This window comes from Pantherophis guttatus, chromosome 1, assembly GCF_059756535.1.
Source record: "Pantherophis guttatus breed Tessera chromosome 1, ASM5975653v1, whole genome shotgun sequence".
In the NCBI taxonomy this organism is placed as follows: domain Eukaryota; kingdom Metazoa; phylum Chordata; class Lepidosauria; order Squamata; family Colubridae; genus Pantherophis; species Pantherophis guttatus.
The window spans coordinates 202,343,383-202,367,153 of NC_142063.1; the positions used below are offsets into that span (position 1 = coordinate 202,343,383).

Sequence of the window (23,771 nt, forward strand, 5' to 3'; positions counted from 1 at the left end):
TCGGAAAGATAGCAAAACATTGGGAGTGGCCAAAACAACACTGGAACATTCTTAAAAAGAAAGGAATTAACTCCACAACGCCAAAAAGGTCTGGAAGCCCAAGGAAGACAACTAAATTGATGACCGCAGAATTCTGTCATTGGTGAAGAAAAACTCTTTGACAACAGCTAGTCAAGACAAGAACACTCTTGAGAAGGTAGGCGTGTCGAAGTCTACAGTCAAAATACAGCTTCATGAATGTAAATACAGAGGCTTCACAACAAGGTCCAAACCTCTGGTAACGCTCAACAACCGAAAGACCAGGTTAGGACTTTGCAGAAAATACCAAAAAAGCTTGCCCAGTTCTGGAATAGCCTTCTTTTGACTCATGAAACCAAGATTAACTTTTACCAGAGTGATGGGAAGAGGAAAAGTATGGAGAAGGAAAGGAACAGCTCATGATCCAAAGCATACCACAACATTTGTCAACATTATTGATGACTGGCTACTGATAAAAAGAGCAGGATGAATTCTAAAATGTAGAGGGCTATATTCTCTGCTCAGATTGTTAAATGAAACATCTCAAGACCACGTTCTATTTATGTCAGTTTTGCTGCAGTTATTAAGTAAATCACGTTTAACAACCAGTCATACATCTTTTTCAGCAACATCTTAAGTTCAAAGTTACTGAACAAGGTAAGCAAGGACTACCTGTATATACTTACACCCTCGTGGCAGCCCCCACTCCTTACCTGAAATTCCTGCTATTTCCTGCTTAACTACTTGTATCTTGAGGTTATGCTGGCAACCTGGTCCCAATTGCTGTTGCAACCTGAGAAGTACCTCTATCTGTACAAGTAGTCCTCAACTTAAAACAGTTTGTTTAGTGATCATTCCAAGTTACAATGGCACTGAAAACAGTGACTTATGACCATTGTTCACACTTACGACTTTTGCAGCATCCCAGTGATCACATGATTTACGTTCATGTGCTTGACAATTGACTCATATTTATGACGGTTGCAGTGTTCAGAAGTCATTTTGCAACCTTCTGACAAGCAAAGTCAGTGGATAACCCAGATTCACTTAACAACCATGTTATTAATTTCACAACTGCAACCATTCACTTAATAAATGTGGCAAGAATAGTTGCAAAATGGGACAAAACTCACTTAACAAATTGCTCACTTGACGACATGAATTTTGGGCTCAATTGTGGTTGTAAATTGAGGACTACCTGTAGTCTGAAAATGGAGGAAGGATTATCATAAATTGTCTCTTTTCAACTACAATCTGTATCATACTTCCCCAGGGAAGCACTTTTATACTACCATATTTTCTGGCATATAAGACGACTTTTTAACATATGAAAATCTTCTCAAAAGTCGGGGGTCGTCTTATACGCCGGGTGTCGTTCTCCTGTAACCAGGCAGACCAGCCCGAAAGGCTCTGACGAGCCTTAAATGGCTCTGACAAGCCAAGCTCTGACCATCCCAGTTGAGTTGCCTGCTAATCAGGCAACTCAGCTTGGATCGCCAGAGTCATGTAAAAGGAGAAAAGTTTTTTCCTTTTATATGGCTCTGGCGATCCAAGCTCTGACAATCCCAGCTGAGTTGCCTGCTAATCAGGCAACTCAGCTTGGATCGCCAGAGCCATGTAAAAGGAAAAGTTTTCCCCCTCCAGCTTGCTTTCTTTGCTGCTAGTCGCAACGCTTGCCTTGCTTCGCTTGCTTGCAATCCATTCCATCAGCAAGCAACTCCCTGCCTGCAATCAAGCAGGCAGGGAGTTGTGGACTTCAACTCCCAGAATTCCTCAGCCAGCAAAGCAAAGAGTTGAAGTCTACAAGTCTTAAAGTTGCCACGGTTGGAGGCCCCTGTTCTATTGGGTAAGTTTTTTTCTCCTTTGGGAGCTTTAAAAAAAATAGTTAATTGGAGTTTTTTTAGTTGTTCTTTTTTAGACCTAGCCATTTAAAGTTTAGGAAGTTTTAAATTTAGCTTTCATACAAAAATAATAATAATAAAAATAAAAATAAATAAAAATAAAATAAAATGTGTGCAGCTTTCTGAGATTTAGTGTGTTTCTGTAGTGTTTCACTCTAACTACACAAATACACAAAATCTCACAAAGCTGTATGTGGAATTTTGTGTGTATAAAGTGTGAAAGTTGGGTTTTGGGGCTTTTTGTGGCTGTGTGAGGTTTGTGGTTATGTGAGGTTTCTGTGTGAGATTTTATGGCTGTGTGAGGTTTTTGTGGCTGTGTGAGGTTTCTGTGCTAGACCCAAATGGCAGGGGCCATTTTGGGTCTAGCACAGCTGCTTTTACATTGTGGGTGAGCCAGTTGATGTTTTTTAATTTTTATTTGGTGTGCGTTGGAAGAGGGGTAGTCTTATACGGCGAGTATAGCCCAAACCCTATATTTTAACAGGAAAAGTCGGGGGTCGTCTTATACGCCCAGTCGTCTTATACGCCGGAAAATACGGTATCTTCAAGATGACAGATAGCAGCCAACCATTTTTAGTAGGAATTTTATTTCCCCGCATGACTTCAATTCTATACTAGCTTAATAATGACAATAAAGTAACTAAATACCATTTAGGAATATTTTCATTCATCCTGAGTTTGAAAACTGATCACATTTTTTAAAATTAAAAGCTAACTATAGTAGATTTTCTTGTGCTGATTGTTACACTTTCTAATTTGTCTGAATTCAGAAAACAAGAGCCAAATCAACTTAGAAACAGATATAAAACAACAGCCAGTCCTACAGAACTATCGCAACCTTACTGCTTTTGCACTGCCCTGGAAAATCCTCTCAAATTCAAGGAAAAGCCTGTGAGATGGGACACACCTGTTATGTTGTAGTCAAAACTTGGCATTGGATTCTGAAAGGGGGGAAATCCAGTTTTTATATCTGTAGATTCTGTACTGTTGTATATTGAACTATGCTTTTGTAATGTTAGAGATTACGTAAGGAAAAAAAAAACACCAAAGGAAGATTCACACAAGTCTGTTCACTTTCATGGGATCTAAAGGGGATAAGACACAGTACAGAACTAAAACAGAAGTTGACCTAGTTTTGTCACGCAATGACTATGGACAAATGTAGGTCAGTGGAGCAACTACCAGTCATTACACCATAATATTCTGGCAGTCAAACAAAGTATTTTCTTCAGATTTGATTCACCCACTATTTAGTTATTTAACATTTATTAGAGTGCTGTTTATTTAGCAACTTCTAAAGTCTAATTTTAAAAGATGGAAGAAGGGAAAATTAGATCAGGAGAGGAGAAAAACAACATTATGAGAAAAACAAAAAGTAAAATTAATACAGTCCTGCCAATGTTGTGTACAAGAATCTTTTTTCTAATATTGAAATCACTTGTCTAATTTAATGTTTCATCAATCAGGCACCTTTCTCGACTTTCCACCAATGTGCATTATCAGAGTTCAGAATATATTTCCTGTTCTAAAGTTAATTACCATGCTAGAAAACGAACGTTGTCTTACCTGAACGTTCCTTCTCTGCGCGCTGATGGAGAATCCAAATAATGGGTAGTTCCTCAGCTTCATTGCTGGACTGGGTGACTGTTTCTTTAAGAAACATCCTTGGCCACTCCTCCTTTGCCTGGCTAATCTCCAGTTCATTCGCGAAGTCAACAGAGGATGGTATATTCCTGAAACAACAGAAGGAAAGAGAAAACAAGGCAGTCCTGGCCGGAAGCAGCCCAGGGATGGGTTGGATTCTCCATCAGCGCGCAGAGAAGGAACGTTCAGGTAAGACAACGTTCGTTCTCCAGCGCGCTGCCTGGAGAATCCAAATAATGGGATATACCCAAGCTAGATAGAAGAAGGGTGGGAGGCTGCGTCACCCCGGGAAGGAACAGCCAGGACAGATTGCAGTACTCGACGTCCAAAAGAAGCTTCAGCCGAGGCAAAGGAGTCAATTTTGTAATGTCTAACAAACGGAGTCAAGGTAGTCCACGTGGCAGCCCTACAGACATCAAGGATGGAAGCCTGAGTAGCCCAAGCCGCTGAGGTGGCTGCGCTCCTGGTGGAGTGTGGAAGTATCTTCCCTGGCAGAGGAGTCTGTCTGGTGCGATACGCCATGACGATGCAGGCCCTGATCCAACGGCCTATCGTGGATGAGGAAACCTTCATGCCCAAAGTAGAAGGATTGAAGGACAGGAACAAGGCTTCAGATTTACGGAAGGCCGCAGTCCGTTTGATATAGCGGCGGAGAGCCCGTTTAACGTCCAGGGTATGCCATTGCTGTTCAAGATGATGGCTAGGAGCCGGACAAAAGTCAGGCAGAATTAACTCCTGGGCACGGTGGTATAGAGAATTTATCTTCGGAAGGAAGGAAGGATCTGTACGAAGAACCACCTTGTTGGGATGGAACACGCAAAGGTCCGACCGTACCGAAAGCGCCGCCAACTCAGACACTCGTCTTGCCGAAGTAATTGCCACTAAGAAAGCAACCTTAAGAGTTAGATATCGTAGAGATATAGAAGCCAAGGGCTCAAAGGGAGGTGACATGAGAGCTGATAGAACCAGTGGCAAGTCCCAGGTTGGGTATCTATGAATAGTAGGAGGACGGAGATTGGATGCGCCCCGTAAAAATGTCCGTATACTGGAATTCTGGGTCAAAGGACGATCGTTCCCAGATGACAGAACCGTGCTAAGGGCGGCCACCTGTCGCCTCAGGGTGTTAGGAGCAAGGCCACGGTCCAAGCCGTCCTGTAGAAAGACAAGCACGTCAGAAGGAGAAGCAGTAGTAGGGTCCTGATGAGATTTGGAACACCAAGTGCAAAAGGCACGCCAGGTGGCGTCGTATATACGGTTAGTGGATGCACGTCTGGCAGACTGCATGGTGTGGATCACACAGGCCGGGATGTTGTCCTTCCTCAATCTGATCCTCTCAAACGCCAGACGGTCAACTGCAGCCATTGAGGATCTGGGTGCAGTACGACCCCCTGGCTGAGAGATATCCGGTCGTTGGGAATGTGCCAAGGACGTTCCACCGAGAGGTTCCGAAGGTCCGCGTACCAAGGGCGACGCGGCCAATTGGGGGCGACCAGGATGAGGTCCGCTTTCTCCTCCAACAACTTGCGAATCACTCGGGGAATGAGAGGCAGCGGGGGAAAGGCGTAGAGAAGGCCTTGTGGCCATCTGCTCCGAAGAGCGTCGCACCCCTCTGCTCCTGGACAGGGGAACCGGGAGAAGAACCGGGGAAGATGAGTGTTCAGCTGGGTTGCGAACAAGTCGACCGTTGGAAGGCCGAACCGCTTTGACAGCTCCCCGAACAGAGCCGGAGCTAGACGCCACTCCGCCTGATCTATTGGAGTCCGGCTGAGCCAATCTGCCGTGATGTTTTCGACCCCGGAGATGTGTTCGGCTGTTAATGAGAGAACATTCTTCTCTGCCCAAAGTAGCATCTTCCTCGCCTCCTCCATCAGTTGTCTGGAACGAGTTCCCCCCTCTCTGTTGATGTGGGCTTTCGTTGTTGTATTGTCCGTTAGGACTAGAACATGATGTCCTCTCACAGATGTTTTGAAATGACGGAGAGCGAGGTGGACTGCTCGTAGTTCCAGCCAATTTATGTCGTGCCGTAGGTCCCGAATGGACCAGCGGCCCTGGACAACTGACGACTGCAGATGGGCGCCCCAGCCGAATTGACTTGCATCCGTCGTCAGGGTTAAGCGACTGGGTTCCAGAAAGAAGGAGCCCTTCCGTATTGACGGGGAGATCCACCACTTCAGAGACAGATGTACCGTAACTGGTAGGACAACGTTGATGTTCGAACAGGCCCGGTGAGATCTCTGATAGGGCAGGAGGAACCATTGGAGGGGGCGAGTGTGTAGACGAGCCCACGGGACAATGGAGATGCACGAAATTAACTTGCCGAGCAATTGGGACAAGGTGAGTAGGGGCACGGACCTGCGGGAGAGAACCTTGGTCACGGAAGACTGAATGCTGAGAATCCTGTCGGGGGATAGGAAAACCCGGCAGCTGATGGAGTCTATGAGAGCACCCAGATGGAGGATGCGAGTGGAAGGTGAGATTTGACTTTTGTTGAGGTTCAGGGAGAACCCGTGTTGTCGCAGGACACGAGAAACGTTCTTCAGATCGAGTACAGCCTGATGACGAGAGGCAGAAAGGATAATGATGTCGTCTAGATAACACATAATCCTGATGGGGACTTGTCGCAGAGATGCAGCTAATGTAGCTAGCAGTTTCGTGAAGGTCCGAGGGGCGGACGAGAGGCCGAACGGCATGGCCCGATACTGGAAGTGCCTGTTGGCATAGGCAAAACGAAGAAACCGTCGATGACAGGGACGGATCGGGACATGCAAGTAAGCCTCTTTGAGATCGATAGATGTCATAAAGTCGCCTCGTCGGACGCCCTGCAGGATCGATCTGAGCGAGTGCATCTTGAAATGGTGGTATTTGACGAACCTGTTCAATGCTTTCAGGTCCAAGATCCCTCTCCAGTCCCCGGAGGACTTGGGGACGAGAAACAGGCGCGAGTAGAACCCGAAGCCCCGTTGTTCTACCGGCACTGGTTCGATAGCGCAGATGTCGAGTAGGTGTTGAACTTCTGCGTCCATTAACGCCCTCTTTGCCGGATTGCTCGGAAGAGGGCACCGCAGGAAGCGGCTCGGAGGGCTGGAGAGGAAGTCCAAGGTGAGACCGAAGCGCACAGTCTGAAGGACCCAAGCATCCGTTGTGGAAGAGATCCATTGGGGCAAAAAATGGAGGAGACGACCACCGATAGGAAGCTCTGTGGAATAGTCACTTGCCCCTCCTGAAAGATCGGTTGGACGCTCCGCGGAACTGGCGTCTGGAGGAGGACTGGCCTCTGCCTCGATCACGGTAGGTAGGCCGATCAAAGGCCCGATCTGCTCCGTAGGAGTAATGTTGTCTTGGAAAGTAGGACCCCCTGGGTCCGGAATCAGTCCGAAAAGGCTGACGCTGGCCATAAGGAGAAAAGCGCCTATCGTGGCGCCTGTAGGAGGATGGCATGATTTTACGCTTATCCTTGTCCTCCACAAGGATAGGGTCTAAAGCGTCACCGAAGAGGAGGGACCCCTTGTAGGGAGCAGATGCCAGCTTCCATTTTGACTTGAGGTCCGCCTTCCAATGGCGGAGCCAAAGAAGACGCCGGGTGGTGACATTGGAAACAAGGGCCCGGGACGAAAATTTCGCTGCATTTAAAGAGGCGTCTGCACAGTACTCAGTAGCTGCGATGATTTTATTGATGTCGTGATGCAGCCTGCTGTCCTCGGGAGGGAGCCGTTCCTGCAATTGGCGCATCCAGATGAGCGATGCGCGGGCAAAGAAGGAAGTCGCAGTAGAAGACCTGATGGCCCAAGCAGCGGCTTGGTGTGTCTTACGGAGAGACAGCTCAGACTTCCTGTCCTCGGCCTTGAGGCCATCAAGGACGTCGTTAGATATCACCGAGGAAGACGTAAGGTGGGCCACAGGGGGGTCCACAGCAGGCAACTGGATCAGGTCCTGGAAGGAAGGATCAGAGCAATACAATCGTTTGTCAAGACCGGTGGGAGCCGAGATATAGGCCGGCTGAGACCAGGACCTTTGGACCACATCAGTGAACAATTCCGGACATGGGATAAAATCCTGGTCCGGTTTCTGCAGACGAAATAAGTCACCATGAGGATTGGGATCTGAAGTCTGAGATGATTGAGATGGAGCAATCCCCATGTTAGTTGTAACCTTGGCCTTGTGGAGCAAGGACTTAAACATGGAAGGTCGGAAAAGGCCCGTAAAAGCAGGCCTTTCCGGAGTTAGATCCTCATCCTCGGATAATTCACCTTCCTCGAGCTCCTCTTCCTCCCAAGGAGAGTCCTCCATTAGGGGATCCGGACGATAAGAATAGGCAAGTCGCGGATCATCACAGACATGAGCCAAGGGAGGATGAGCCCTGGTCGGGGCGTGAGGCACCTGGTGAGGATCAGAAGACAGGATGCGAGACACCGTCTGAGACACGAGATCCTGGATGTCCCTAGAAAGCGCAGGCTCGAGGCCCTCAGATGAGCGAAGACCGGCTGCAGTTGGCGTAAAAGTAGCCTCTGGAGGGGTCTTTTCCAGATGTCGGGTGGCAGGTGCACAGGACCCCGGGACCACCGACGGAAAGGCCGCCGCTCTCAAAAGCTGGACATCAGAAGAACCTTGCGCCAATCCAGATGGAGCTTGAGGTACAGGGAGTGGCCTGTCTGGAGAAAGATTGCGCTGGGAAGGTTGAGCCCTTTGTTGGGCAAGAAGATATTGCCTTTCAAAGGCCTTACGCTTTCTTTCCTCCGCTCTGTCAGCAGCGGATGAGCGTGTAGTAGGATGAGGACTAGCAGACCTAGCCCTGACCTCACGACTTTTGGAACCTTTGGAGGAGGCCTTAGATCTCTTCCTGGACTCAGGAGGACTGTAGGCCTGCTCGATATCAGAGGATATGTCCGAATCCGCCATAGCGAAGATGCAGACAGGTAAGAAGCTGAAAACAATTTAGAGAAGAATTAATTAATTCATTTTATATTATTACTGTCATTGTAATATCTTGAAATCACCTGTTTTTTTTTTTTTTTTTTTTTAATGTATAAACAGAATCACAAGGAATGGGAGGAAAAAACATAACCCAGAATCCATCAACTAGGCCAGTGTGGTGTCAAAACACCAAAAGCCTATTAGCCCCCCCCCAAAAAAACCAAGGGTGCCTAGAAGATCAGGCCTCAGCTGAATGGTTATTATTATTACATTGCTAATAATATCTTAGATATGGGGCAACCTGAAACCCAATCACAAAGGCAACAAATCAATGGCGGGAAAATGCAGGCAGCTTAAAATGGCGCGGGGCTGAAATGAGCTCCGAAACGCTGAAACTCCCAGCGTCAGAAAAGGAACACACTGAGGGAAGCTGTGAGGCAAAAGGACTCTTCGCGCGGCTTGCCTTTAACCGCCGAAACGCCGCAACAGCAAGGCGCTCTAAAACGCAAGGAAGGCTGACAGGCAGTTCAAATTGGCGCGCGGTTTGATTTTTGCCGCCGCGCCATGACCGTTGAGCATTCGAGGGGGCTGTCAATCACGGCAGAAAATGGCGGGCGCGAGGCTGAGCTCAAGCCTCCAAGCGCTGCTAACTGCAGTTTAAGCCAAACGCCGTGCAAATTGGAGCCCCATTATTCGGGGAAGGGGGTTTGCAGGGCAATGTAGGGACCCCCGGCCGCCACAGCAAATCGTTGGAGCGGTGTGGGAGGTGAAGGTGGGAATCCGGCTATCCGGATCCCAACGCAGCACCTGGCGGCAAACTTAATCACCCGGAGTTGCCGTGGGTAGAGCTCCGGGGAATAAAGGACTAAGAGAATATAAGTAACGGAGGGGAGTCCCCTGGAAAGAACCCCAGGCTAACTCACCCTCCGCAGAAACAACAGGATAGTCCTTTGAGAAAAGGCTGTCACAGTCTGATAAATCCACACCGCTCAGGAAGGCTAATTGTAGTAAAGAGGTGAAAAAATCCAAATATTGAGATAGTTCATCAGCCAAATTGCTAGAGCCAAGGAAAAACCCAGTCTCTCGCTCGACTGAGTGAATGAACTGGAGATTAGCCAGGCAAAGGAGGAGTGGCCAAGGATGTTTCTTAAAGAAACAGTCACCCAGTCCAGCAATGAAGCTGAGGAACTACCCATTATTTGGATTCTCCAGGCAGCGCGCTGGAGAAGATATCTCTTCCTCTATTCCCAATCACAAATGCAAATGCAAATGCAGACTGGATTGATGGAATACCTCAGTTCTTACTCTAGTTTATTCCACTGACATTTTCAGTTACCTCTCTAATCTACTTTGCTGATGTTTCTATTCTTGGATGAAAGTATGGAAATTAAGGAGGAAAACACTCAGTTTCATCAAACATCTTCTCAAATATTTTCTTTTTAAAGGCTAGTATTCAGCAGTGAAGAGTTAAAACAGAATCTATATCCATTGCTCAATAGTTACAAAGCAAGAAGTGATTGGAGGAACTTTTGCTGACGTCAATGAAACTGATTGTTGCCAGCAAATTTAGTTTTACACTACAACCGATTTAGTTGTAGCACTATAACTGAGTCAGTTTAGTATAGTGGTTAAATTTAGTGTAGTGCCTTGAAACTGGGAGATTGTGAATTCTAGTTCCACCTCAGGTGCAAAACTGGGTGATCTTGGGCTAGTCTCTCCCTAGGAAGAAGGCAAGGGCAAACCATTTTTGATAAATGTTTCCAAGAAAACGGCAGACTTGTCTGGGCCAGGGGTCCTCAAACTACGGCCCGCAGGCCGTATATGGCCCACTGAAGCTAATAATCCAGCCTGTGCAGGACCGCTGCCCTGCCCACATTGCCCCACCTACCTGCCAGCCCCCACCCGCCTTCTGGAGGCTGAGGAGGCCAAAAATGGGCCCATTTTGGGGCAGCAGAGTGGTTCTGGAGGCTGGAGAGATCACAAACGGGCCTGTTTTTGGCTTCCCTGGCCTCCAGAGAGAGGGAGAAGCAGAGAGAAAGACACACAAAGAGAGACACACAAACAGAAGTCCCTCACACACACCCCAAGGCAGCTACATCCCTTCACTAACCTGGTTTCTACTCCCAGGAGCATAACAAATTAAGGTTTAATTTGTGTGTATTGTTTAATAGACTGCTAAATTGGCCACGCCCACCTAGTCACATGACCACCTAGCCAGTCTGGCCCCCCAACAGTCTGAGGGGCCATGAATTGGCCCCCTGTTTAAAAAGTTTGAGGACCCCTGGTCTAGGCAATCACCAGGAATCAAAAACTGACTCACAGACCGTAGTTTCACTGGTGAAATTGGTAACTGCTATATAGAGAGATTAAGCCTATGAAAAACAGTGTTCAAACTTCTCTAGGGAAACATTATGGATATTTGAAGTAATGGGACTCAATTCACCCCTAAGATGGCACACAAATTCACACATATAAAACATAGAACACGTCAAGAACCCACTTGTCAGTCTTCAATACATCCTTGTAACAGCATGGGAGATAGATTCAAAAGCATTTTAATTGGCATAAATGATTTGTTTACCTGATATGAAATTATACTTTGTAGCTTATTGTTCAGTTTGGATGGAAGAGTGGATATTGGTGAGAAAAAGAAGGCTTTTTTAGTTAAAAGGTCCTGACTTGAGATTCAGGCAACATGGATATTTATGGAACAGCAAACATTTTAAACTTTTTATTTATTTAGTTACTCTTATTTATTAAATCTCTAGGCAGCCCATCCCACTGATCCCAGTGAATTCAGACACAAAGCCAGGTTATATCTGAAAATACCTTTGCGGTGCTCAACACCAAAAGCATTTTATAGATAAGAAATTATAAGCAAACACAAAGCTCTCTCTTATTGTCATATATTAGAATTTTGTCAGGGAGAATATAAAATTAAGAAAAGATATGGTGGCAGGACATACTTGTCAAAGGTTCTCTAATGTACAATTATTAGAAAGATTTTAGGTAGAGAAAAGAAGTTTTGGTTTTGAGCAATATAAAGCTGAGTTTGAAATAGAACTGAGTAAAAATTAACATGTTATTGCCAAAATGTATAAACTTCTATTGAAATTTGAAACAGAAGGAATGAAAGAATGATGCAGTGGTCTAAATTTTTTGGAAATAATATACCCGTGATGGTGAACCTATGGCATGCAGTGCCCTCTCTGTGGGCACATGAGCCATCGCTCCAGTTCAGTTCCACAATGCATGCACGTGCATCTCCTGTCGGCCAGCTGGTGGTTGGGTCTCTGCCTCACTTGCGCGGGGAGTGGGACGTGTGGGGGGTGCTGCGCACACATGCGTGGTGTGCCAGGGGTCACATGTAGAGGGGCGGGGTGCATGCGCATTGCATTTTGGGGGTTTGGGCGCACTTTGAGCACTTGGTCCGGAAAGGGTTTGCCATCACGGTGATATACAAATGCAACAGTAGGAGAATATAGCTGAAAGGATCAAAATTTAAGATTTATAATGTTAAAGAGAATTTTTATAAAATTATGTATTATTGATAAATGTTACCGGAAAAGCTTTCTAGAATTTATAAAGATATTTGAAAATGTGAACAATTTTAATATACTTGGTAGACATGCAAATCAGCCAGAAAATTTTGGACTGAAATATATACCTAATTCAAGAAAACTTTAAAAGATCAGAATACAATTGACACCAGCTTTTCTTTTGGAACAAATCAATAAACATTTGGGAAAAAAAAGTCATGGAACTTTGTTTTTATGTATGATAACTGCAGCAAGAAATAGGCGTAATATTGAAAAGATTGAACATTGCCCACAATGGAGGAGGCTGAAGTTTATGGAACTTGCTGAGATAGCAAAATTAACTTAACATCTTTATTCAGAGAAAAGACATATCTAAGTTTATTGCTGACTGGAAACCCCTTATAAAATTTTGCATGAAACAGAAGCAAAATGAACTTACGATATACGGTTTTGATTAGAAATAAATCAATTGAAGAAAAAATGAAAGAGGTAAGAAGTAACTTTATACTTGTAGCTGCTATAAAGAAAATCACAAGCCACTTCTTTGCATTTTTTCTTTTTTCTGCACATTTGTCCTTCTCTTTTTTCCTTTTTTTCTGTTTTATTCTAAAGATTGGTTTTTATTAATTTTTAATGTTTTTCAATATTTTTCAAATAATTTTATTGATTACAATAGGAAAAGTTAAAAATGCAACTACAAAAATATAAAAAGTGCTGGAAAAATGAAAAGAAAATTAGAAAGAAAAAAAATAAAATGACCAATACAAGCTACAAAAATATAAAAATAAAAAATATAAAAAGTGAAAAAAGTAAAAAAAGTAAAAAATATATAGAGAAAAAATAAAAAGCAACTTTAACCTCCATCATGACAAGTACAATTTTAGTAAATTATCACCATATCTTAATGTACAAATGCACTCTTCTTCACATAAATTATCATTTAACTACGGTATTAACAAAATCTTAAAGCCTTGTAATTCCTAATTAGCAAAACCCTATTAATTATATCATTTTTGCATATCATTCTTATAGCATTTCATATTTAAATCTACATTCAATTTGATTTCAATTTTATCTGGTATAAATTGTTTTTCCATGCCAGTGTGTTTGCCCATCATCCATCCAGGTTGTTCTTAAAATTAATTTCTCAGTCTATGATTCCCAAATCTCCAAAAAACATCCACTGTTAAAAGTATTTTGTTCCATTTTGGATTGTGTCTAATCTGTGTATTTGTCTCCTTTAAATAATCCTTTGTTTCTGCAGTTCCCTCTAGAGTCCAATAAAGTACTATATTTTTTGGGTTATAAGATGCACTCCCCCCCCCCAAAGTGGGTGGAAATGTCTGTGCATCTTATAGAGCAAATGTTGCTGAAGCCCACCCACCAGCCCCCACCCTTTGGCCTCTACCTCCCAGCAATTTGCCTCCTTGCAGCAAACAGCAAACAGCCTGGTCAGCTTCAGCACAGCCTGATTTAGCATGAGCAGCTTATTGGCGGTTGGATCGGCCTCCCAGAATACCGTCGATCAGCTGTTCCAGGCTGCGGGGATCGCTGCAGGCCATTGACGCTGCCATCTATTGCGAACAGCAGCGGTGGTCCCCACTGCCTGCAATGGGCTGAAAACGGGATGCATGGAGGCAGAAAATGGAATGCGTGGAGGTAGCGATGAGTGGCAGTGGCAATGAGCGGCATTTATCCCCACAGCTTGGAACAACTGATAGGCGGTATTCTGAGAGGCTGCTCCAACCACCAATCATCTGCTTGTGCTAAATCAGGCTGTGCTGAAGCTGACCAGGCTGTTTGCTGCAAGGAGGCAATTGCTGGGAGGCAGAGGCAGATTTTTTTTTCTTGTTTCCCTCCCCAAAAGCTAGGTGCGTCTTATAGTCTGGAGCATTTTATAGTCTGAAAAATACAGTACCTTCCACCAAACCAAAACAACCAGAATTTTCCCAAGGGAAGAGTATTATATTAAATAACTAATTCCCATTTCAAAACCATCTAGAGCCTTAGTTCATTTTTAACTTTTCAAAATCATCACTTTAAACTTTCTATTGCGGTTTATTAAAAAAAAACAACCCTATTTGTCTAATTCCTTAAACTCAAATGTCAAACCTCTTTTGCAAGGAGGAATTCATCCTGTGAATGCAATGAAACTTTTTGTCCTGAAGTTTCTTAAGGTTTCAAAAATAGTAAAAAAAATAATTTCAAAGGTGATTAAGAAATGAGGCTCGGTTAGACATTTTGGACATTAAAAAGGCTGTGTTATGATTGTGAGATAATACAGAATCCCTGACTCCTACTCACTCAACTCAGAAGCTGATTACATGTTCCTGCAATCTACTCACTCACGGAGTACACATGAAATACCTCACACTCTCCCCTTGCTCCAGAAAGACTTCATCAATCCAGATCCTATATCCATTCACAATCTCCATTCAAGGGACATCTAATTTGCCATTAATCTTCATTGGAAGAGTTTTTAATCTGTCTTTATTAAAATCTTAATCTGCCTTCCCCACACCATACAATTTTAAAAGCATTTAATTTTTGTATCTGTGTGTGAGCATGCCTTTGTATAAGGCTTGACTCTGATAGTTTCCTGGACTAATCCCTGCAGTTTTGTTGGCAAGATTTTCAGGATTAGGCTTGACATCCCTTAATAGAGATAACTTCCAATTTAACTGGAAGTTATCATTTGACAAAAGCTGCATTCTAACTTCTTTAACACATGAAACACCACCAAGCAAAAAGATCACTGAAGACAATCCTTGATACAGGCTGGTTTACTAAGGTTTACCACTAAACTAGCTGATTATTGTCAGTCTCTAATCAACAATAGACATTACAAAGCATTTGTTCTCACTAGAGTCAACCCATTCCCTTCAGCAGTTATTGATGGTAAATATAAAAAAATTCCCTTCCACAGCTTGGGACTCCCATGACCATCACCCATTATGTTGCCAAATTCTGTCTTGCTTCTGCAAGAGTGAAGCAACCGAAACCATATTTCTGTGATACATTTACAACTCTTCCCCTTTCTTTTTAACTTATATAACTTATTTAGATTGCCATTTTTAATGTGCATTTTATTTTATTGAGTGTGTGTCTGTGTGTACACGTTAGTCAAAGATTGTAATGTTTATCTTAGCTTTATTACTATCTCCATCCTAGGGCTGAGAAAGAGGAACAAAGTCACCCAGCTGGCTTCATGCCTGAGGCGCAACTAGAACTCAGTCTCCTGGTTTCTAGCCCATTGCCTTAACCATTACTCCAAACTGGCTCCCTTATTCATACTTTTCTGCATTATACAATAGATTCATTCATTTCATTCATTTAGTATCTATGGTCTACATTCCATCTTTTAGTTAACAACCTTCTCTCAAAGTAACTTTCAAGCATATAAACAATAAACATTTTTGAAAAATAAAGCTGACTAATTACTAGGCTTCTTCTCAGAGGCTGATAGTAGCTATGTGATACTCAAACGAAGGATTAGCCGAGCGGGATTTTATGATGACTGTTACCACCTTTCCCTATGGTGAGCAATCCCTCCAGGACAATTAATAGTAATATAACTTTAGGTCAATAACCAAACTCTCAAAAAACTCTTTAGGTCAATATTGCTCTTTTTCATAACCACATTCATATGGAGATGAAAGTTTTGGTAAACTCTGCACCACAATCCTGAGGTCTTCCTTTTCACAGTTCAATTAAGAATATGTTATACTTCACTTCCCGTAAATTATAGCCAGTAAGAGATTAAATTAGAGAATACCAACATGTAGATTTAGGAATAATGATCCCAAGTGAATTTGATTTATCCAATCAATTCTTCACAACATGTAACTTCTGAAACATATGAATTAGGCCCCAGAGTCCATCTGAAATTTGTTGGTTAGAACCAAGGTCCATCCACAAATTTTGTATTTTGAAAAGTATTTCCCCTGACTTTGAAAAACACAATCCTCAGTATCTCTGAAATGTAGCATACCAGTTTAAAATGTCATTTTATTTCTGATAATTATTTGCTCAATCATTCATTTTGAAGCAATTCTACTTTCTATACTACACCAAAAAAAGAAGCTGTCAATGTAGGTTTAAAAAAAACAAAAACAAACTGATATTATTCTCAGACTCATTTATCACAGAATCACATTTCTTTGGAGGTTATATTTGCTTCTGCCAATATGTCATATGAATTTGCAGATACCGTGTTTCCCTGAAAATAAGACCCTGTCTTATATTTTTTGAACCCTGAAATAAGCGCTTGGCCTTATTGCCATGCACTCAAAAGCCTGATTGGGCTTATTATCAGGGGATGTCTTATTTTGGGGGAAACAGGGTACTACAGTAATGAAAGCTAAAGTTTAGCCACAAAATTAAAAAGGACAAATCATTTATAAGCAAAACTACAGAAAATAGTTTTCATGCATATATTTTCACACTGCAAGCCAATTCTGTGTTTGCCATCCACAGCATTCCAAGCATATATCACACTTCCATTGATTTAACTACACACATTTCAAGAACAGCCTCATGCAGTATTTAATAGTGATGGACTCTGCTCACTGTAAGAATCTATAATGTATACTCCAATATACCAACTATCTACACTAACACAAAGCAATATGATGGAAACTTTTACAAACTGTTTTAACATGCCTTTCAAGATAGTTGAAAAACAGAATTTATTTTTCATTTAGAATCAAGAACAACATAAAAAGAAATATTTGGGCTATGCAAAATGTTATAAAGGGGCACTTAAATTACACTGATTAAACAGAACCCCTGTGCTTTAAGTATCAAAATACCTGCACCTTTTGGAAAGTTCATGTAACTTTTGCAAAGGAATTCTTTGGCTGTCTGCACACGTGTGTGCTGCTTAACTGGATAACAGTATTCATTACAACATTGGGGATGAACTGCTAATATGTATCCTTTCAGATGAGAATGGAGAGCTTTAACAAGGTTATAAAATTACAGAAGAAAATGAGTATTAACTGAGAGGGTTTGCTTTGGTTAAGAATACCTGGATGAAATTCAACTGATGAGATAGAAAAACTCTCCTACTATTACTAGTCTCTTTATTATCTGAAAAAAAAAACAGTTACAGCCAGCACAGAGAATTTCAGTTCACTTTATGAATCAAATCCCATACTTTCCTGAAAGAAGTGATGAATTTTCAGATGACTTCAGGGAAATAATTTTTGAGATAAATTTTTGGGAAAACTAATGATTTTCAATAATGGAGGAAGAGGAAGGAGTTCTTCCTCAAATTTAAGCATACCTATAGGCTACATTCACAAATTCACAGTTGACTTTCAAGATTCACAATATCTTTGCCTACTTAAATAATGTTTAATTCTTTGGCACATTGTGGAAAGACTCAATCAATGCAGTGAAATCTCAACAAATGAGATCTATGCAATCAGCAGCAGATAATGCTTACTAGACATATTTTAAAATAGCCCATTATTACATAAAATGATCAAGCATTTTCAGTTCTTTGCAGAATTGTTTAATAAAGATCAACCAGGGATGACTGTAATGAATCATGGCTTCAGTTTACTGAAACATGAATGTCTGTAAATGCATGTTTTGTATGTCTCTATTTTTTAGCTTTCCCCCTTTGTTTAGAATTTTAGGAATCTTGTTTTTTATATTTAGTTAACTAAAAACATTTCTATGTTCCCCTATCATTAATTCCATTGATAAAATTACAAGATGTCAAATCTCTGAATAAGACTAAACATTTTACTAATTCAGCTCTTTTTATAAATAACCTAACTCTAAACAAACCTTAATTTGCAACTTAAAGCAAAATATCTAATAATTTTACTTAAAAACAATTTCCTATTTTAAAGAAATTCAGACCAATCAAGCAGATTTCATGTTATCATTGTTTAAATGATTTAACATTTAGAAGAAACAGCCACTTATTCCCTTTCTTTAATATATGTGTGTGCGTGTACCGTTGGGGAGCATATTGTCAAAAGCAGTATATGTTAAATTGATTTATAGAAATAATTACCTGCTTATTTCTATGTAAGGATTTTGATACTACCTTTCATCCATTGTTCCAATAATTGCAGCATGTAACACACAAAATGAACACAGGCAACATGCATTCTTCATTTGTATTGAAGGAACAGGTAGAGCAAAATGCTTACCATTTTAAGTTAAGAGTTAGTGTGTGTTATACAGAGCCCTCTTAAGGAAGACTCCTGCATAAACTAATGAGAATCATACAGAAAACATTCAGAAGACTTAATACAATTTAAATTGAATCCACAGCATACGCATAACACATTTACAACAAGAAAGAAGAAAGGCACCTGGAGACATCTGACACTGGGCATGCTCTGCAGGCATCTCAGTGCGCACATGCTCTCTACCAGGTTGGAGCAGCCTAGCCACAAAGACCTTGGCACAGAACACTGCAGGATGACAAAAAGGAAGGAAGAGAAGAAGCAGTTAGAGGCCACAAGTTACTGAACACGCAGGTAACTTATTAGTATGTTAAAATGCATACGTAATTAACCAACGGTATGCAACTGGCAATGTTAAATCCCAGATTGTCAAAAGAGCCTAGCCACAGAACGCTGCAGCTATATTGCATACATGAACTACACATTCCAAACCGTATTCTAAGTTGGAGTTGGATTTTAAGTCAGTCACACTCAGAGATCAATATATCTTCAGTTAATCATAATTAGGGGTGTGAAAAACTTTTTTTTTTTTTCAAGGAATGGTGATCTATTCTGAGTCTAGAATCTCCCATTTGGGGCTTAGAAATTTCATGAGAGAAAGTTCTTCATCCTTCCAGTCTTGATTAGCTTTTCAAATGGACTTTGCTGAGGCTTATATCTAACTAATACCATGCAGGGAGCCCGTTGATGTTTCTTGGCAAAATAGAAAATGCCAAACAGCAGCTTCTTAGTAAATGAGGCTCCAAGACACCTAATTGTTTTTCCACTGGCTTAATCCCTTCAATTCATAAGTGGAAGTCTAACTTTGGAAAATGGAATTCAATGCATTCTTTTGAATTCTAACTTTTTATACCAAGCGATTGCCACCCTTCTACCCTTCCAATATGTCTAGTTAAGGATCCGATTCAATGTTTTGTTGATTAAATATCTTTTTAAATTTTAATACTAAAAATTATTTGCTGGTGAATCAAAAGTTCAGTTGAGCATGATTCTTTAACCATTTCTATTAATACATTTCAAATTTAATACACTTAAATCATAAATGCTTGACTACTGCAAATATTTATGATTACTGGATCACATAGGTGCTATTAAAGGTGGTAAAATGGCCTTTGGAAAACACCTTTAAATAACTCTAGTGGATGTCTGGTAGTCTCATTATGAGGAAGTGATTTTTTTCATTTAAAGAAAACAAGTTACTGCAACTGACAATTAGATCTGAAATATCCAGAAATATTAGCAATTTATGGTGTACTGACTTCTTATCTACTGTGTATGAGCAAAACAATTTTAATGCTTTATTTTTATCTGTCAGTTTTAAAGCTCTATAGTGAATTTAAAAAAGGTATTTGATAAGACTTGTATTACCCAACCATCATATTCAAGTTCTACAAGCAATTTATCAAGAGCATAATCTAAGATTTCAAATCATAATAAGATGGTTTATGGGTTTCCTAAAGACAACATGTTTGCAGTGATAAATAGCAATGGCTCCTTAATTCCAGTTCTATGCTGAACTTTTACAACATCTGAAATTAAGGTGTACTAAAGAAAACTATTTAAATTTGAGTTTCTTCCCAAAACAAGTTGCCTGTTTTTCCTGTTTTTAAACCACTTGGGTTTCCAAAAAAACCCCAAGTGTTTGTGCTAATGCAAGTTGCAGCTTGAGTAGCATAAATCAAAAGGTGCTTTGCAAATGAAGAGGCAAGCTCAAAGATGGTTACAGCTGTAATGCACAGAAACAGAGCTGGAGTCAAACTTACTGCACACAATCCTCTACAATGCATGCCAACATGTGCTCCCAAAATTCTGTAGGCTTAATCTCTAGGGCTCTCCTGAGGTACATACATACTACTGCATGAAACAAAGGAAATCAGTTCCAATTTAGTTATGGGAGCATTTTTTTCAGTTGAAGGGCTTAGCTAAAATGCATCTATTCAATTTTGAATATCATCCCCCAGCTCAGTCATCATATAGGTCCTAGAGTGATAGCTAACCTTTTTGCCATTGCGTGCCAGGAGGGGGGGGGGGCGGGGAGGGCCACGTTGCACGTGCCGACGTGCGCAACACCCCCCCTCGGCACATGATGGCCTAGTAGGCCCGTTTTTCTTTCTTACCTGGTTCCAGATCCTCTCTATTTATCTGGGAAGGGCGAAAACAGCCTTTCTCACTCCCTTGGAGGCCTTCCAAATGCCTGAAATGGCCCATTTCCCAACTCCCGGTGGGACAGGAAGTGACGTTTTTTGCTGTCCCCAGCCTCCAGAGCCTCTCTAGGAGTCTCTCTAAGAATCTCTGGAGGCTGGGGACAGCAAAAAACATCACTTCCTGTCCCACCGGGAGTCGGGAAATGGGCCCTTTCAGCTTCCGTAGGGCCTCCAAGGGAGTGGGAAAGGCTGTTTTCGCCCTTCCCAGATTGGATCTGGAGCCAGGTAAGAAAGAAAAACGGGCCTTCCCCACCCCCCGGCCCTCCAGAGGCAGGAAACAGCCTGTTTCCCTACTTCTGGTGGGCCCAGAAGGCCCAAAAATCAGCTGGCCGGTGCACGCATGCGCCTCAGAGGTGAACTGGCGTGCCCATTAATATGGCTCCGCGTGCCACCTGTGGCACATATGCCATAAGTTCGCCATCATGGTCCTAGAACTTGAATTTGAAAAAAGGAGATTGATGGTTTGTTACTGGTAAAAAAAAAAGGGGGGGCATCCTGGCTCTATACAGGAAATAGTAGCATACGAATGTAACTTTTTCTAAGTTCAATAAATGTATGTATAAAAACAATGAAGGATGGAGTACAAATGACAAGATAATCAGGATAAAAATGAGAAAGCATTAATACAGCATCAATGTTGTGTAAGGGTTTTGCCTCAATAAGCCCCCAAAATATCAACAAATTGGCTCTAAAACTGCATTTCCAAAATTGTTACAGTGAAAATTACCATACTGACTGAATTTATTTGAAGGTTTGATGCAACAATTTACACTTCACTGATAAAGAATATTCTCTATGTTCAGAAGATCCCAAGTTGTGCTGAAAAGCCTTTCACAGACTCTTTTAGCTATGAAAAACTTTATTAATCAGTGTACAAAATACTAGTGAGACAGGCCAATGTTTTAAATCAGAATAGAGAAACTGTAGAGGGTTGAAGTAAAAAAAACTTTTTCTTTTACAACTGGCACTGCAATTTGATAAAAGGGATCAAAATGAAGCAATAGGTGTCCATATAGGACTGGGAGCAGGGGGAATATTTGCCGATTTCTCATTTCCTCTCCAGTGCAACTTCACACAGCTCTTTCAAAAGGCCTCTCAAACCTTCATAGCAGGTTTAGGAGGGGGGACATGGGGAGAATGCAGGTGGTAGAAGAACTGACTGAAAGAACATTTTCTTTTTCCAGTAGACATCTGGCAATTTGAATCCAATCCAATGGTTTTATATACACATATATAACATAGTACTATCACAATCTATAGGAATGCTTGTTTTCAAATCATGGCAGTTAAATGGAGTTTATCTTAATCTAAAGCCAAATAATAGTTGTGCTATCACATATTCGGTTGCTATCGTGTAGTTGGTAATATCTAAGTATTCAAGAAGAGAGAACAAAGTCTCTTTTAAATCCCAGTCCAACTTCATTCTGTCCTCACTATAAAAACAGGGATCTAAAGAAATCAAACATCTTCCCTTAAAGAGCTGCAACTGGAGCAGCATAATCTAATTATAAAAAAAAGCTCAAGTTTATCCACATAACTTTTGATACCCAAGTATCTATTTTAATTACTCTTTAAAATATTCTAGATAATTAACTGAAAATGTCCAATCCTTCTTCAATAGGGCAGGGCCAATCGCCCACCTGTCCAATCTTTCTCAAATTGCTATCTTTGGTAGTATTAAACTAAAATACTAAAAATACACTTGGAGTATCACAGCTGTAATCCTGCCCCCAAAAATACCAGGTTGGTGGAGCCTGCACCAATCCTTCCTTCAGATTACAATGGGCCCAAAAAAATGGGTAAAACTTGTCAAGGCAACGTAGATCAAATACATGCAATGAAAAGAAGGAAGCCATATCTTTGCTAGTCTGACCTAGGAGAAAATTCCAGATCCAAATACAAAAACCAACTTCTGTGTGTGTGAGTGTACACATGCTGTTAAAAATGGCAAAAAGTATCACCCAACAATAAAGTGTTCTTATAAGCACTAGAAGCATTGTTGATGAAAAAAATTAAACATTAAAGTTCTAGAATCAAGCTTCCCCAATCTAATTCTACCAGGGAAAAAAAAATCTATAAACAGCAGATGAATGCAATAGCATCTACCTACTTACCGGTATATCCTAGGGATCAGTATAGAGAGGATATTATGTGAAGTTCATCCTCTCTGTCAAAAAAAAACTCTCAATGCTGACCTTTATTATGTGTTAAGTTTTACTGCAAACAGATAATCCTCAATTTACAACCATTCGTTTAGCAACTGTTGAAAGTTACAAAAGCACTGAAAACAGTGACTCATGATCAGTCCTCACACTTACAACGGTTGCACTGTCCCTGCGGTCACATGATCAAAATTTGGGCTTTTGGCAACCGGCATGTATATACAATGATTGCAACATTCCAGGGTCATGTGATTGCCATTTGCAACCTTCCAAGCCAGCTTCGGACAACAAAAGTTAATGGTGCAAGTTAGATTCATTTAATAACTGGCTGATTCACTTAACTGTGACAAAAAAAAGGTCATAACATTGGTCACTACTCATTTAGCAAACACCTTGCTTAGCAATGTAAATTCTGGTCCCAACTGTGATCATAAGTCAAGGACTATCTGTATCTAAATCTGGTTGATCACTTTTTTTGCCATGAGTTTACAAGCTTCTATAATTCCTCACTGATTTATATTTTATCTTGTTTTTAAGATTTCCCAATTGTATTATTTCCACACCTGATGACTGTTTCAGATTTCTGGTTGCTTTAGTAGCAATTTTCTGTCCCTCTTCTAGTTCTGTAACAACATTCAATGTTTCCAGCATGGTAGCTTATTCTTTTCTTTCCTGGATGACACCTCATTAGTATGAAAGTCATGTTTTTTAAGAATATGCACGATGAGCAAATGTTTTTACAGGTAGTCCTCACCTTACAACCACAATTGAGCCAGTGGTGAAATCTAAAATTTGTTACTACCGGTTCTGTGGGCGTGGCTTGGTGGTGGTGGGGGGTAATGTGACTGGGTGTGTGTGGCCAATTTTTTTTTGACTTTTAAAAGCATTTTTTCTACAACCTCTTTGGCGAAGAGGTTGTTAAAAAATGCTTTCAAAAGGCTCTGATGATCACAGCTGAGTTGCTTGATCGGCAGAGGCTTTTTAAAAAAGCCTCTGCTGATCAGGCAACTCAGCTGGGATTGTCAGAGGCATTTAAAAGAAAAAAAGGGTTTTTTTTCTTTTAAAAGCCTTTGACGATCCCAGCTGAGCTGCGTGATCATCAGAGGCTTTTTTTTTACTTTTAAAAGCATTTTTTCTGCCAAAGAGGTTGTAGAAAAAATGCTTTTAAAAGTAAAAAAAAAGC

At 41.4% G+C, this 23,771-nt stretch overlaps 1 protein-coding gene across 4 annotated transcripts in view; it reads right to left on the bottom strand.

The window, feature by feature from the left end:
• The window catches only part of FBXW11 (F-box and WD repeat domain containing 11), an 88,741-nt gene that overhangs the window by 44,940 nt on the left and 20,030 nt on the right, over positions 1-23,771 (bottom strand). For 2 of the 4 annotated variants that reach the window (XM_034432299.3, XM_034432300.3), the window contains one exon: positions 18,349-18,450. The exons of the other annotated variants lie outside the window; for them this stretch is intronic. In XM_034432299.3, the coding sequence (XP_034288190.2) occupies positions 18,349-18,450 (102 nt within the window). The remainder of the gene's footprint in view (positions 1-18,348; positions 18,451-23,771) is intronic. 4 annotated transcript variants of the gene reach the window in all.